Below are 16,465 nucleotides of genomic sequence, written 5' to 3' on the forward strand. Positions count from 1 at the left end.
CTCTGTATTAAAATATACAAACCACAGCTCATACTGCAGGGGATTTAAACTCCAGACTACGGACAGGATGTAATACAGTCTGAGATCGCCGGAGGTGCAACATGCCGGCCAATCCCGGCCATTTTTTTAAAGGGGCATTAACTTACAAGGCAAAACCATGCTTTGTAAGTGATTGTCTCTTTAAAACGTCTGAGATTGGCTGGCATATCACATCTCCATCAATCTTGTGCGTCATTTCATCCGGCACCACAGGTGTCGTAGCCAGACAGGAAAGCTATCTGTAATGATGTAGTATAAGTATGCACTATAACTTTCAGTGATTTAATCCCTCTGTATTAAAATACACAATACTCCAAACCTCCTAAATCTTATTCAGATACTTGTGAGATACCAGAAACAGTGTAATAAATGTGCACCTAGTCAACAAAAACTTTCATTTAACCCCCACTCGCCCAACCCAGCTCAGCATGCCACACAGGAGACTTAACTTCACTATACCATGTAACGCAGTCAGACACGTAATACATGACCTGTTTACTTTTGTGTAGCAAGCCTTGCATTTCTAACTACTGTACACTATGTATGCTACAGAAGCTATAATTCTTGGACTAGACCAGTGTAACTATTGGTTTTTCTTTTGTTGTTGGCCACACAAAGTGGATATGAAGGGGATTGATCCTTACTGCTGATTTATTTATGGAAACCTTCCATTCATGAATGCAATTCCTCCAGTTATTGCACATCCTTACCTTCAATACGACATCTTGTGGTAGAGTATAGGAACTAAAAATTAGTATATTTAATAGAAACGTGGCACTTTGCAGAATCTCAGCAATATGTGATTTTCAGCATGAATACCAGGTTCCTACATTTAATAAAGGCTCCAGTGTTTGCGGACATGAAATCTTACCTTAGAGGAAATGGAGTAGGCCACAATTTTGCAGAACTTAAGTTAAAGAATATTTCCACTATTTCCTACATATTTTATGCCTCTCTTTATGGTGAAATTAGAAATTAAAAATTAATTTGTTGCAAAATGTATACCAAATATTACCATGCTATGCTCACTGATTATTATGTGTTCACAAAAGAATAAAGTTAAATAAGAAAATATCACCTAATGCACCATTACTACTTGCACCTTGACAATGCTGCCAGGAGATTTGAAAGTCCACCATGATGAGCAGGAGAGAGTAAATAGGTCTCACCAGATTAGGGCAGAATGCAAGCTATTGCCACTTTCTTTTTTAACATAGCTCATATAAATCCACCCAAAACAATATTTTTTAGTGAGGCATTCACCTTAACATCTTTTCAAAAAGGTAATAGCAAGTCCAATAGCACCCTTGAATTAATTTTACAATTTGAAACAAGTTATGTTTAACTAGTCTCCCTACTTTAAATGGCTAAAATGACCTACTTGTCCACATTCCAGAATGGAAAATAGAGACAAATTAGGCCACACGCCGAGCAATACAAATGACACTATACTCCAGTAGGACAGACCTTCTTGTGCTGAAGTTTGGAACTAATACATTTTATATGTAAATTACATAGTAAAGTAGTAAACAGTATTATGGAACCATACAAATGGTTATACAAATTACATAATAGTTTCAAAAGGCTCTCAGTTCAAAGTTCAGTCTACTTAATAATTCCTCTTGTCTGAAAGACCATAGTTTACATGGAATATCTAATCAATAAAAACTATGCACACGTTAACATAAAATTCAAAGCAAAATTCTAACCATATTCATATTTGCTTTATTCAGTGACATTGATTCATGGTAAAGGTAATAAAGTGTTTCCATATATCCAGAGTTTTGCAGCGTCTTGTTGACATCGAAGTAGTAAAAATCAGTTCCAGGAACTAAAGATCAAATGAGCTAATGTCCTTCTCTAGAAACAAAGAATAGGAAATGAAAACATCAAGGAAGTGTCACTATTGCCTATTCTAGTATCACTTAATGCAGACTATAAATTGTACATAAAAGAACTACAGCAACATTTATAATCATTAGTCCTTTTTCTGGAGCTTATCAGAACCAAAAAATAAATAAATAGGATTTTTCTGGTAGTCCGTAGAGGATGCTGGGGTCCATTTTAGTACCATGGGGTATAGACGGTTCCGCAGGAGCCTTCGGCACTTTAAGACTTTTTAACAGTGTGAATTGGCTCCTCCCTCTATGCCCCTCCTCCAGACCTCAGTATAGGAACTGTGCCAGAGGAGACGGACATTCTCGAGAGAGGATTTACTATTAAACTTGTGACGAGATTCACACCAGCTCACACCATACACAAACAAACATGTCGGCTAACATGGCCAGTAACATAACTCATGCCAACCAGCATGCATAACGCAACAGCAACAGCTGTCACCATCTGAACACATGTGTGCAAAAAGATAAACGTAATCAGCAGGAAAAATGAGCACTGGGCGGGCGCCCAGCATCCTCTACGGACTATGAGAAACGGATTTACCGGCAGGTAATTAAAATCATATTTTCTCTTACATCCTAGAGGATGCTGGGGTCCATTTTAGTACCATGGGGATGTACCAAAGCTCCCAGTACAGGTGGGAAAGTGCTAATGTTCCTGAAGAACCGACTGACCAAATTTTAGTTCTTCAGCAGCCAAGGTGTCAAACTTATAAAATTTAGCAAATGTATTTGCACCTGACCAAGTAGCAGCTCGGCAGATTTGCAAAGCCAAGACCCCCCGGGCAGCCGCCCAGGACGAACCCACTTTCCTTGTAGAGTGGGCTTTTACCGAAGTCGGTAACGGCAATCCTGCTGTGGAATGTGCGTGCTGAATGGTACCCCTGATCCAGCGCGCAATAGTTTGCTTAGAAGCTGGGGTCATAGAGGACAAACAGAGATTCTGTTTTCCTTATCCGAGCCATTCTTGCAACATAAGTCCTCAGCGCTCTGACGACATCCAAGGACTTTGAGACGGCTGAGGTGTCAGAAGCTACTGGCACCACCACTGGTTGGTTGATATGAAGAGAAGACAAAACCTTCGGAAGAAAGTGCTGACGTGTTTTCAGTTCAGCCCTATCTTCATGAAATATCAAATAAGGACTCTTGTGTGACAGAGCTCCTAACTCAGACACTCGTCTGCCTGAGGCCAAGGCCAATAGCATGACCACTTTCCAAGTGAGAAACTTTAACTCCACCTCTTGCAGAGGCTCAAACCAGTCCGATTTAAGGAACTGCAACACCACATTAAGATCCCATGGCGCCGCAGGAGGCACAAAGGGAGGTTGGATGCGCAGAACCCCCTTCACGAACGTCTGGACCTCAGGAAGAGAAGCCAATTGTTTCTGAAAGAAACCTGACAAGGCCGAAATCTCAACCTGGATAGATCCTAATCTCAATCCAGCATCCACACCTGCCTGTAGAAATATGAGAAGTCGTCCTAATTGAAACTCCACTGCAGGAGACTTCTTGGATTCACACCAAGATACATATTTTCTCCAAATATGATGGTAATGTTTGGACGTTACCCCTTTCCTGGCCAGAATAAGTGTGGGAATGACTTCATTGGGAATACCCTTACGGGCTAGGATCTGGCGCTCAACAGCCATGCTGTCAAACGCAGCCGCGGTAAGTCCTGATAAACTAACGGACCCTGCTGAAGCAGGTCCTCGCGAAGAGGAAGAGGCCGAGGATCTTCCAGTAATAACTCTTGAAGATCTGGATACCAAGCCCTCCTTGGCCAGTCCGGAGCAATGAGCATTGCTTGAACTCCTGTTCTTCTGATGATCTTGAGAACTTTTGGAATAAGTGGAAGTGGAGGGAACAGATACACCGACTGAAACACCCACTGGGTCACCAGTGCATCTATCGCTATTGCTTGTGGGTCTCTTGACCTGGAACAATATTTCTGAAGCTTCTTGTTGAGGCGTGATGCCATCAAATCCACTTGAGGAACGCCCCAACGACTTGCCACCTCTGCAAAGACTTCTGGGGGGAGGCCCCATTCTCCTGGATGGAGATCGTGTCTGCTGTGGAAGTCTGCTTCCCAGTTGTCCACTACCGGAATTAAAATTGCAGACTGTTAGGGTCTCCTGCTCTGTGCTGCCACGTCGTTATGGCAACCGGGAGACAAGTGCTAGCGGAGTAACCTGAGCGTAGCTGATACTCCGGTTCGGGTCTTTTGCTGTGCAGTGGTTACAGGCTCTGTGCACGGCAGGGGATCCGGTGCTGGTTTTTGTGCTCACAGTCTGTGAGGTCTGAGTGGGGCGTGGACAGCACCTGCTATATAAACCCTCTTCTCAGGTTAGGCAGATGCTGCTGAAACTTTGTTGGTTAGTCAGTTCCTGAAAGCTAGCTAGTACTGTGTAAACTTTGTATTTGTTTGTTGCTTACTGCAAATAAGCCTTGGGATTTGGTATTACACTCTGCCAATACAGACCTAGCAGTAAGACTGGAGTCAGTCGTTTAACCTGCTGGGGTTCTTTTGCTACTCTGTGAACCTAGCAAGTTTGCGGCTGTATTCTCAGACTTGCCTGCCAAAATCCTTTCTCACTGTGCAAGGTGTTCAGGTGTCAGTTTAGTGGCAGTAAGCTGAACCAGTGCACTGCAAGTGAGGACTAGGATTGTGGAGACTCTCCTTGTGTCTATTATTCCATCTCTGACCAAGGAGTTTACTGCCACACCCGTTGGTAACCCTTTAGGGTTTTGCTGTTGCCCTTAGCAACAGCATTTCAGGTTCTCTACGTATTAAATCACTACATCTCGCTTCTTTCCATCTGAGCATTCCTAATACTAGGGAGACACCCAGTTTCTTAGCCTTTGGGCTTCTCTGTTCACTTTGTGTTTATTTTGTTACCCTATCACCTTCTGTGTATGTAATGTCATATTCCCCAGTCTGTCTGTGAGTTCATTTGTTTTGCATCCCTCACCGTTCAGACACCAGTAAATTCCTGCTGGCACTGGTGTGCATAACATATTCAGCAGCCTAATACTCCTGTTGAAATTTTGTGGGAATATGGAGCATACCCCTCAAAATACTTTGCAACAGGTGGTCGATCAGGTGCAGGTCCTGACTCGACAATTTAATGATTTATCCATTAAAATGCACACCTCACAGGCCGCTGGCGGAGCTCCCGCAGCAGCAGTACCTTCAGGGGTTAAGGAGCCGAAAGTAAATCTCCCGGATCGTTTTTCTGGAGATCGCTCGCAGTTCTTTTGTTTCAAGGAGAGCTGCAAGCTATATTTCCAGCTTAGGCCTCAGTCTTCTGGGTCGGAGATTCAGCGGGTGGGCATAGTGATTTCCTTGCTACAAGGAGACCCACAGGTCTGGGCATATGGGTTGCAGCCTGACTGTCCGTCGCTTAAAAGTGTTGATGCTTTTTTTACGGCTCTGGGCATGTTGTATGATGACCCTGACAAGACGGCCTCAGCCGAGGCTCAGATTTCGATCCTTAAGCAAGGACGAAGGCCAGTTGAGGTTTATTGTATGGAGTTTCAGAGGTTGGCCCATGATACCCAGTGGAATGACCCAGCCCTGAGACACCAGTACCGAAGAGGTCTTTCTAACCAGTTAAAAGACCAACTGGTACAATATCCCTTGCCTGATAGCTTGGATCAGCTCATGCAGTTATCCATTCGGGTGGATAGACGGCTGAGAGAGCGCAGGCTTGAAAGGGAGACCGAGGTTTCCTTCTTTCCCAAGGGAACCTCAGACTCTGAGGAATTTTCCGAGGAGCCTATGCAGATTGGGGCTACCCGCCTCTCCTCGCGTGAGAAGACGCGGAGGAGACAGCAGGGGTTATGTTTGTACTGTGGGAATAAAGGTCATGTGGTAGTATCATGCCCAGAAAAGCCGGAAAACTTCAGGGCCTGAGGGTGATGGGAAATATCCTGTCAGGCCAGAAGTCAGAATTTCCCAAGAAGACTTTTATCATTCCGGTGACCTTGAAGATCCTCGGTCAAACTGTCAAGACTGAGGCCTTTGTGGACAGTGGGGCCGACGGGGTTTTTATGGACCGCCAATTCGCCCTGAAACACTCTGTTCCCTTAGTACCCTTGGCATCGGAAATTGAGATTTGTGGGTTAAACGGGGAACCATTATCCCAGGGTAAAATTACCTCTTGCACTAGCCAGATTTATTTGTTTATTGGAGCCACACACTCTACAAAATTGTCCTTTTATGTGACTGTCTGTACTTTTGCCCCATTGGTGTTGGGGTTACCCTGGTTAAGGGCCCACAATCCTCAATTTGACTGGGTCTCTGGGGAGATTCTTAGTTGGGGTACTGATTGTTTCAGGAGTTGCTTGAGCCTTCCAGTCAGGCTTTCGCAACTAAGTTCGCCAGGATTGCCAGGATGTTATGCAGATTTTGCGGACGTGTTCTCCAAAAGAGTTGCAGAGGTACTACCTCCCCATCACCCCTATGACTGTGCCATTGATTTGTTGCCGAATGCTAAGCTTCCCAAGAGCAGGTTGTACTCCCTGTCACGTCCTGAGACTCAGGCTATGGCAGAGTACATTCAGGAGAACTTGGCTAAGGGATTTATCAGACCTTCACAGTCTCCAGTTGGGTCAGGGTTCTTCTTCGTGGGTAAAAAGGACGGTTCGTTGCGACCCTGCATCGACTTCAGGGAATTGAACCGTATCACGATTAAAAACTCATACCCACTGCCTCTCATTTCGGTCTTGTTTGACCAGCTTCGTACTGCCACCATTTTTTCTAAGATTGACCTACGCGGTGCGTACAATCTAATCCGAATAAGAGAGGGGGATGAATGGAAGACTGCCTTTAATACCCACTCAGGGCATTATGAATATTTGGTGATGCCTTTTGGGCTCTGTAATGCCCCGGCAGTCTTCCAGGACTTCATGAACGATGTGCTCAGGGAATATTTGGATAGATTCTTAGTTGTATACTTAGATGACATCCTAACCTTCTCCCATTCCCTGGAGGAACATCGGAAGCATGTATGCTTAGTCCTCCAGAAACTCAGAGACCACCGGCTTGGGGCGAAGCTGGAGAAGTGCGAATTTGAAGTTCAGCAAATCGCATTTCTAGGATATATTATCTCCCCAGAAGGTTTCCAAATGGAGGGTTCCAAGGTACAGGCAGTCCTGGATTGGGTGCAGCCCACTAGTTTGAAGGCGCTTCAGCGTTTTCTGGGCTTTGCGAATTTTTATAGACAATTTATCGCTGGATTTTCGTCTATAGTGGCGCCCTTGGTGGCACTCACTAAGAAAGGGGCGGATGTTGCTCACTGGTCTTGTGAGGCCAAAGCGGCTTTTGCCCATCTCAAAAGGGCATTTGTCTCGGCCAAGGTGCTGCGACACCCAGATCCAGAACGTCCTTTTGTGGTGGAGGTGGATGCCTCTGAGATGGGTATTGGGGCAGTGCTCTCTCAGATGGGGGTGTCTGATAATCGCCTTCATCCCTGTGCTTACTTTTCCCGTAAATTTTCGCCTGCCGAGATGAATTATGACGTGGGTAACCGGGAATTGTTGGCTATGAAGGATGCACTCGAGGAGTGGAGACACTGGCTTGAGGGGGCTAAGTTTGTGGTCTCAATTCTCACCGACCATACGAATTTGGCATATTTAGAGTCAGCGAAGCGCCTCAATGCCAGGCAGGCACGATGGGCTTTGTTTTTTGCTCGCTTTAATTTTTTGATAACATATCGCCCTGGGTCAAAAAACATCAAGGTTGATGCGCTCTCGCTGAGTTTTGCTCCAATCCAGGAGACCACCGAGGAGCCATTGCCCATTGTGTCCCCATCATGTATTAAAGTGGGCATTACCCAGGACCTCTTGTCATTAGTCCTTAGAACACAGGTGCAGGCTCCTCCAGACCTTCCGGTAGGTCTTTTGTTTGTGCCTCCTAGGTTAAGACAGCGAGTGTCCCTGGAATTCCATGCCAAGAAGTCGGCAGGTCACCCGGGTATTGCCAGAACTCGGGAGTTGCTATCTAGGGCGGTGTGGTGGCCCTCGGTGGCTAGGGATGTGGATCAGTGGGTTCGGGCATGTGACATCTGTGCCCGAAATAAGACTCCAAATCCTCGGGGATGACAGCCATCTGGGTTGTCGTTGACAGGTTTTCGAAGATGGCGCACTTCGTTCCATTGGTTGGGCGGCCATCGGCCAGACGCCTGTCTAAATTATTTATGCTGCATGTTGTGCGCTTCCATGGGTTGCCACTTGATGTGGTCTCTGACCGCAGGTCCCAGTTTGTGGCCAAATTCTGGAGGGCATTTTGTTCCGATCTCCAGATTTCTGTCAGCTTGTCGTCAGGCTACCATCCGCAGTCTAATGGGCAGACTGAAAGGGTGAACCAGTCCTTGGAGCAGTTCCTCAGGTGTTATGTCTCCAAGTGTCAGACTGACTGGGTTGCTCATCTGTCCATGGCGGAGTTTGCCTATAACAACGCGGCTCACTCTGCTACAGGGATCTCTCCCTTCCTTTGTGTGTATGGGCATCATCCTAAGGCCAATTCTTTTGACCCCCTGGACTCCACGCCTGGTGGTTCCTCTGTGGTTTCGGTCCTTAGAGGTATTTGGAGGAAAGTGAAGAAAGCCCTTGTGTCTGTGTCATTAGTGACCAAAAGGGTTTTTGATAAGCGGAAAAGACCCTGCAGCTTCAAATTAGGAGACTTTGTCTGGTCTTTCTACCAAGAATTTGAAGTTGAGACAGCCATCTCATAAGTTAGGCCCCCGGTTCATCGGTCCTTATAAGATCATTAGGGTTATCAATCCGGTGGCATTTCAGTTAGATCTACCCCGTTCTTTGGGTATCAATAAAACATTTCATTGTTCCCTTTTAAAACGGGCGATTAGTAATCCTTCTTCCAGTGGAAGACCTTCCCCTCTTCTGATACGTGGCCAGAGGGAGTTTGTTGTTGAAAGGATTCTTGACTCCAAGATGGTTCGGGGTCGGCTGTCATTTTTGGTGCACTGGAAGGGGTATGGCCCGGAGGAGCGGTCGTGGGTGCGCAGTTGTGATCTTCATGCCCCCAGACTGTTACGCTCTTTCTTCTCGCAGTTCCCCGATAAACCCGGTGGTAGGGGTTCTTTGACCCCTCGTCAGAGGGGGGTACTGTTAGGGTCTCCTGCTCTGTGCTGCCACATCGTCATAGCAACCGGGAGACAAGTGCTAGCGGAGTAACCTGAGCGTAGCTGATACTCCGGTTCGGGTCTTTTGCTGTGCAGTGGTTACAGGCTCTGTGCACGGCATGGGATCCGGTGCTGGTTTTTGTGCTCACAGTCTGTGAGGTCTGAGTGGGGCGTGGACAGCACCTGCTATATAAACCCTCTTCTCAGGTTAGGCAGATGCTGCTGAATCTTTGTTGGTTAGTCAGTTCCTGAAAGCTAGCTAGTACTGTGTAAACTTTGTATTTGTTTGTTGCTTACTGCAAATAGGCCTTGGGATTTGGTATTACACTCTGCCAATCCAGACCTAGCAGTAAGACTGGAGTCAGTCGTTTAACCTGCTGGGGTTCTTTTGCTACTCTGTGAACCTAGCAAGTTTGCGGCTGTATTCTCAGACTTGCCTGCCAAAATCCTTTCTCACTGTGTAAGGTGTTCAGGTGTCAGTTTAGTGGCAGTAAGCTGAACCAGTGCACTGCAAGTGAGGACTAGGATTGTGGAGACTCTCCTTGTGTCTATTATTCCTTCTCTGACCAAGGAGTTTACTGCCACACCCGTTGGTAACCCTTTAGGGTTTTGCTGTTGCCCTTAGCAACAGCATTTCGGGTTCTCTACGTATTAAATCACTACATCTCGCTTCTTTCCATCTGAGCATTCCTAATACTAGGGAGACACCCAGTTTCTTAGCCTTTGGGCTTCTCTGTTCACTTTGTGTTTATTTTGTTACCCTATCACCTTCTGTGTATGTAATGTCATATTCCCCAGTCTGTCTGTGAGTTCATTTGTTTTGCATCCCTCACCGTTCAGACACCAGTACATTCCTGCTGGCACTGGTGTGCATAACACAGACAGAGCTTTTGCATGTCTTTCTGCCCAGAGGAGTATCTTTGTCACCTCTGCCATTGCCGCTCTGCTTTTTGTTCTGCCTTGACGGTTTATGTAAGCTACTGCCGTTACATTCTTAAGGGTACGCCGTATCCACCCACTTGCACCGCTGACTTTATGCTGCTTGAAACATGTAGTCCAAATTTTGATGCTTCTTCATTTTTAAAGGTATTTGAGGTTTAATTAAGCTGCGACACTAATCCGTTTTTGCGTTTTAGCCTGAATAACATCAACTGGGTGACTGACTATATAGCTGCTACATACTACCATATTGTACTGACATTCTGTAAGTCTCTTATCAGCACTGATTTGATTTTGAGACAGCAGACTCTTTTATGCTATGCATTCATTTTGTATGGGTATACTTGGCAAGGCCGTAACTATTTGTGCACAGATGGTGCCTTGCCCATCGTGCATTTTCCCTGCGGGCGCACCAACTGCATTCACCCTGACTGTCCAGCTCTGGATGCCGTAATAGCTGCAGCGCTGTCCGCTGTGTACATTACAGCAGACAGCGCTGGGTAGACAGATTGTGGTCCCATATGCTCCGCCCCTCTCGTCCAGCTCACCCTGACTGCCGGACTGTTTAATTAAAGTGTCACTCATCCAAGAGCAAACCCGCTCCCCCCCCACCACACACACCAGCTTCCGGCAGAAGTAAGTATCTGCGCTTTCCAGACCAGGCACCCGCCATGATCCACTTCACCGCAACAGTGGGGTGCAAGATGACAAACTGCAATTATATGCCTGTCAGCCTGCAGCAACATGGACCCCTACCTCCGTGGGCAGCTGGGGCACATTCTCCTCGCTTCGGTGGCAGGGATCCGCGGCACCTCTAAGGGCTGTAGGCAGTGAGGTGCGGTGACTACCCCAGCCTATAATGCTCAGCTGCCAACAGGGCCCCAGCGGCAGGTAGGATGTGTGAAAAGCAACTGGCACAGCAGGCCCTGGCTGTCCCAGGCTTCCTTTGGCCCACTTTTCCACTGCGTTACCTACCCACGCAGAAGCAATTGCGGGCCTGAGTAACGTATCTGTAGCAACATAGATGGACTTTAAAGTAGAGATGAGCGGGTTCGGTTTCTCTGAATCCGAACCCGCCCGAACTTCATGTTTTTTTACACGGGTCCGAGCGACTCGGATCTTCCCGCCTTGCTCGGTTAACCCGAGCGCGCCCGAACGTCATCATCACGCTGTCGGATTCTCGCGAGGCTCGGATTCTATCGCGAGACTCGGATTCTATATAAGGAGCCGCGCGTCGCGGCCATTTTCACACGTGCATTGAGATTGATAGGGAGAGGACGTGGCTGGCGTCCTCTCCGTTTAGAAATTAAAATAGATAGGAGAGTGAGAGTGAGACACTTCATTTACTTACTGGAGCTTAGGAGGAGTTATACTAGTGACTGATGACCAGTGACCTGACCACCAGTGCAGTTTTATAATTTATTATTATTTAATAATCCGTTCTGTTCTTGTTCTCTGCCTGAAAAAAACGATACACAGTGACTCAGTCACACTCACATACCATATCTGTGCTCAGCCCAGTGTGCTGCATCATCTATGTATAATATCTGACTGTGCTCACACAGCTTAATTGTGGGGGAGACTGGGGAGCAGTTATAGGTTATAGCAGGAGCCAGGAGTACATATTAAACAGTGCACACTTTTGCTGCCAGAGTGCCACTGCCAGTGTGACTGACCACTGACCACTGTGACCAGTGACCTGACTACACTGACCACCAGTATAGTATATTGTGATTGTCTGCCTGAAAAAGTACACTCGTCGTGTGACTTGTGTGGTGTTTTTTTATTCTATAAAAATTAAAAAACTCATTCTGCTGACAGACAGTGTCCAGCAGGTCCGTCATTATATAATATATACCTGTCCGGCTGCAGTAGTGATATATATATATATTTTTTATATCATTATTTATCATCCAGTCTATACTAGCAGCAGACACAGTACGGTAGTTCACGGCTGTAGCTACCTCTGTGGCGGCACTCGGCAGTCCATCCATAATTGTATACCACCTACCCGTGGTTTTTTTTTTCTTTCTTCTTTATACATACTACATCTCATTATCATCCAGTCTATATTAGCAGCAGACACAGTACAGTACGGTAGTCCACGGCTGTAGCTACCTCTGTGTCGGCACTCGGCAGTCCATCCATAATTGTATACCACCTACCCGTGGTTTTTCTTTCTTTCTTCTTTATACATACTACATCTCATTATCAACCAGTCTATATTAGCAGCAGACACAGTACAGTACGGTAGTCCACGGCTGTAGCTACCTCTGTGACGGCACTCGGCAGTCCATCCATAATTGTATACCACCTACCCGTGGTTTTTTTTTCTTTCTTCTTTATACATACTACATCTCATTATCATCCAGTCTATATTAGCAGCAGACACAGTACAGTACGGTAGTCCACGGCTGTAGCTACCTCTGTGTCGGCACTCGGCAGTCCATCCATAATTGTATACCACCTACCCGTGGTTTTTTTTTCTTTCTTCTTTATACATACTACATCTCATTATCATCCAGTCTATATTAGCAGCAGACACAGTACAGTACGGTAGTCCACGGCTGTAGCTACCTCTGTGTCGGCACTCGGCAGTCCATCCATAATTGTATACCACCTACCCGTGTTTTTTTTTTTCTTTCTTCTTTATACATACTACATCTCATTATCATCCAGTCTATATTAGCAGCAGACACAGTACAGTACGGTAGTCCACGGCTGTAGCTACCTCTGTGTCGGCACTCGGCAGTCCATCCATAATTGTATACCACCTACCCGTGGTTTTTTTTTCTTTCTTCTTTATACATACTACATCTCATTATCATCCAGTCTATATTAGCAGCAGACACAGTACAGTACGGTAGTCCACGGCTGTAGCTACCTCTGTGTCGGCACTCGGCAGTCCATCCATAATTGTATACCACCTACCCGTGGTTTTTTTTTTCTTTCTTCTTTATACATACTACATCTCATTATCAACCAGTCTATATTAGCAGCAGACACAGTACGGTAGTTCACGGCTGTAGCTACCTCTGTGTCGGCACTCGGCAGTCCATCCATAATTGTATACTAGTATCCATCCATCTCCATTGTTTACCTGAGGTGCCTTTTAGTTGTGCCTATTAAAATATGGAGAACAAAAATGTTGAGGTTCCAAAATTAGGGAAAGATCAAGATCCACTTCCACCTCGTGCTGAAGCTGCTGCCACTAGTCATGGCCGAGACGATGAAATGCCAGCAACGTCGTCTGCCAAGGCCGATGCCCAATGTCATAGTACAGAGCATGTCAAATCCAAAACACCAAATATCAGTAAAAAAAAGGACTCCAAAACCTAAAATAAAATTGTCGGAGGAGAAGCGTAAACTTGCCAATATGCCATTTACCACACGGAGTGGCAAGGAACGGCTGAGGCCCTGGCCTATGTTCATGGCTAGTGGTTCAGCTTCACATGAGGATGGAAGCACTCAGCCTCTCGCTAGAAAACTGAAAAGACTTAAGCTGGCAAAAGCACCGCAAAGAACTGTGCGTTCTTCGAAATCCCAAATCCACAAGGAGAGTCCAATTGTGTCGGTTGCGATGCCTGACCTTCCCAACACTGGACGTGAAGAGCATGCGCCTTCCACCATTTGCACGCCCCCTGCAAGTGCTGGAAGGAGCACCCGCAGTCCAGTTCCTGATAGTCAGATTGAAGATGTCAGTGTTGAAGTACACCAGGATGAGGAGGATATGGGTGTTGCTGGCGCTGGGGAGGAAATTGACCAGGAGGATTCTGATGGTGAGGTGGTTTGTTTAAGTCAGGCACCCGGGGAGACACCTGTTGTCCGTGGGAGGAATATGGCCACTGACATGCCTGGTGAAAATACCAAAAAAATCAGCTCTTCGGTGTGGAAGTATTTCAACAGAAATGCGGACAACAGGTGTCAAGCCGTGTGTTGCCTTTGTCAAGCTGTAATAAGTAGGGGTAAGGACGTTAACCACCTCGGAACATCCTCCCTTATACGTCACCTGCAGCGCATTCATAATAAGTCAGTGACAAGTTCAAAAACTTTGGGCGACAGCGGAAGCAGTCCACTGACCAGTAAATCCCTTCCTCTTGTAACCAAGCTCACGCAAACCACCCCACCAACTCCCTCAGTGTCAATTTCCTCCTTCCCCAGGAATGCCAATAGTCCTGCAGGCCATGTCACTGGCAATTCTGACGAGTCCTCTCCTGCCTGGGATTCCTCCGATGCATCCTTGCGTGTAACGCCTACTGCTGCTGGCGCTGCTGTTGTTGCTGCTGGGAGTCGATGGTCATCCCAGAGGGGAAGTCGTAAGCCCACTTGTACTACTTCCAGTAAGCAATTGACTGTTCAACAGTCCTTTGCGAGGAAGATGAAATATCACAGCAGTCATCCTACTGCAAAGCGGATAACTGAGGCCTTGGCATCCTGGGTGGTGAGAAACGTGGTTCCGGTATCCATCATTACTGCAGAGCCAACTAGAGACTTGTTGGAGGTACTGTGTCCCCGGTACCAAATACCATCTAGGTTCCATTTCTCTAGGCAGGCGATACCGAAAATGTACACAGACCTCAGAAAAAGAGTCACCAGTGTCCTAAAAAATGCAGCTGTACCCAATGTCCACTTAACCACGGACATGTGGACAAGTGGAGCAGGGCAGGGTCAGGACTATATGACTGTGACAGCCCACTGGGTAGATGTATGGACTCCCGCCGCAAGAACAGCAGCGGCGGCACCAGTAGCAGCATCTCGCAAACGCCAACTCTTTCCTAGGCAGGCTACGCTTTGTATCACCGGTTTACAGAATACGCACACAGCTGAAAACCTCTTACGGCAACTGAGGAAGATCATCGCGGAATGGCTTACCCCAATTGGACTCTCCTGTGGATTTGTGGCATCGGACAACGCCAGCAATATTGTGTGTGCATTAAATATGGGCAAATTCCAGCACGTCCCATGTTTTGCACATACCTTGAATTTGGTGGTGCAGAATTATTTAAAAAACGAGAGGGGCGTGCAAGAGATGCTGTCAGTGGCCAGAAGAATTGCGGGACACTTTCGGCGTACAGGCACCACGTACAGAAGACTGGAGCACCACCAAAAACTACTGAACCTGCCCTGCCATCATCTGAAGCAAGAAGTGGTAACGAGGTGGAATTCAACCCTCTATATGCTTCAGAGGTTGGAGGAGCAGCAAAAGGCCATTCAAGCCTATACAATTGAGCACGATATAGGAGTTGGAATGCACCTGTCTCAAGCGCAGTGGAGAATGATTTCAACGTTGTGCAAGGTTCTGATGCCCTTTGAACTTGCCACACGTGAAGTCAGTTCAGACACTGCCAGCCTGAGTCAGGTCATTCCCCTCATCAGGCTTTTGCAGAAGAAGCTGGAGACATTGAAGGAGGAGCTAACACGGAGCGATTCCGCTACGCATGTGGGACTTGTGGATGGAGCCCTTAATTCGCTTAACAAGGATTCACGGGTGGTCAATCTGTTGAAATCAGAGCACTACATTTTGGCCACCGTGCTCGATCCTAGATTTAAAGCCTACCTTGGATCTCTCTTTCCGGCAGACACAAGTCTGCTGGGGTTGAAAGACCTGCTGGTGAGAAAATTGTCAAGTCAAGCGGAACGCGACCTGTCAACATCTCCTCCTTCACATTCTCCCGCAACTGGGGGTGCGAGGAAAAGGCTCAGAATTCCGAGCCCACCCGCTGGCGGTGATGCAGGGCAGTCTGGAGCGACTGCTGATGCTGACATCTGGTCCGGACTGAAGGACCTGACAACGATTACGGACATGTCGTCTACTGTCACTGCATATGATTCTCTCAACATTGAAAGAATGGTGGAGGATTATATGAGTGACCGCATCCAAGTAGGCACGTCACACAGTCCGTACTTATACTGGCAGGAAAAAGAGGCAATTTGGAGGCCCTTGCACAAACTGGCTTTATTCTACCTAAGTTGCCCTCCCACAAGTGTGTACTCCGAAAGAGTGTTTAGTGCCGCCGCTCACCTTGTCAGCAATCGGCGTACGAGGTTACATCCAGAAAATGTGGAGAAGATGATGTTCATTAAAATGAATTATAATCAATTCCTCCGCGGAGACATTGACCAGCAGCAATTGCCTCCACAAAGTACACAGGGAGCTGAGATGGTGGATTCCAGTGGGGACGAATTGATAATCTGTGAGGAGGGGGATGTACACGGTGATATATCGGAGGATGATGATGAGGTGGACATCTTGCCTCTGTAGAGCCAGTTTGTGCAAGGAGAGATTAATTGCTTCTTTTTTGGTGGGGGTCCAAACCAACCCGTCATATCAGTCACAGTCGTGTGGCAGACCCTGTCACTGAAATGATGGGTTGGTTAAAGTGTGCATGTCCTGTTTATACAACATAAGGGTGGGTGGGAGGGCCCAAGGACAATTCCATCTTGCAC

General features: G+C 46.8%; 1 protein-coding gene across 1 annotated transcript in view; it reads right to left on the reverse strand.

The window, feature by feature from the left end:
* Window positions 1-1,747: 1,747 nt before the first annotated feature.
* LOC134957991 (E-selectin-like) overlaps window positions 1,748-16,465 on the reverse strand; it is a 357,129-nt gene continuing 342,411 nt past the window's right edge. Inside the window, exon 12 of the mRNA XM_063940282.1 lies at window positions 1,748-1,899. Within this exon, the coding sequence (XP_063796352.1) occupies window positions 1,871-1,899 (29 nt within the window). The 3' untranslated portion in view covers window positions 1,748-1,870. The remainder of the gene's footprint in view (window positions 1,900-16,465) is intronic.

Source organism: Pseudophryne corroboree, chromosome 9, assembly GCF_028390025.1.
Source record: "Pseudophryne corroboree isolate aPseCor3 chromosome 9, aPseCor3.hap2, whole genome shotgun sequence".
Taxonomy (NCBI): Eukaryota; Metazoa; Chordata; class Amphibia; order Anura; family Myobatrachidae; genus Pseudophryne; species Pseudophryne corroboree.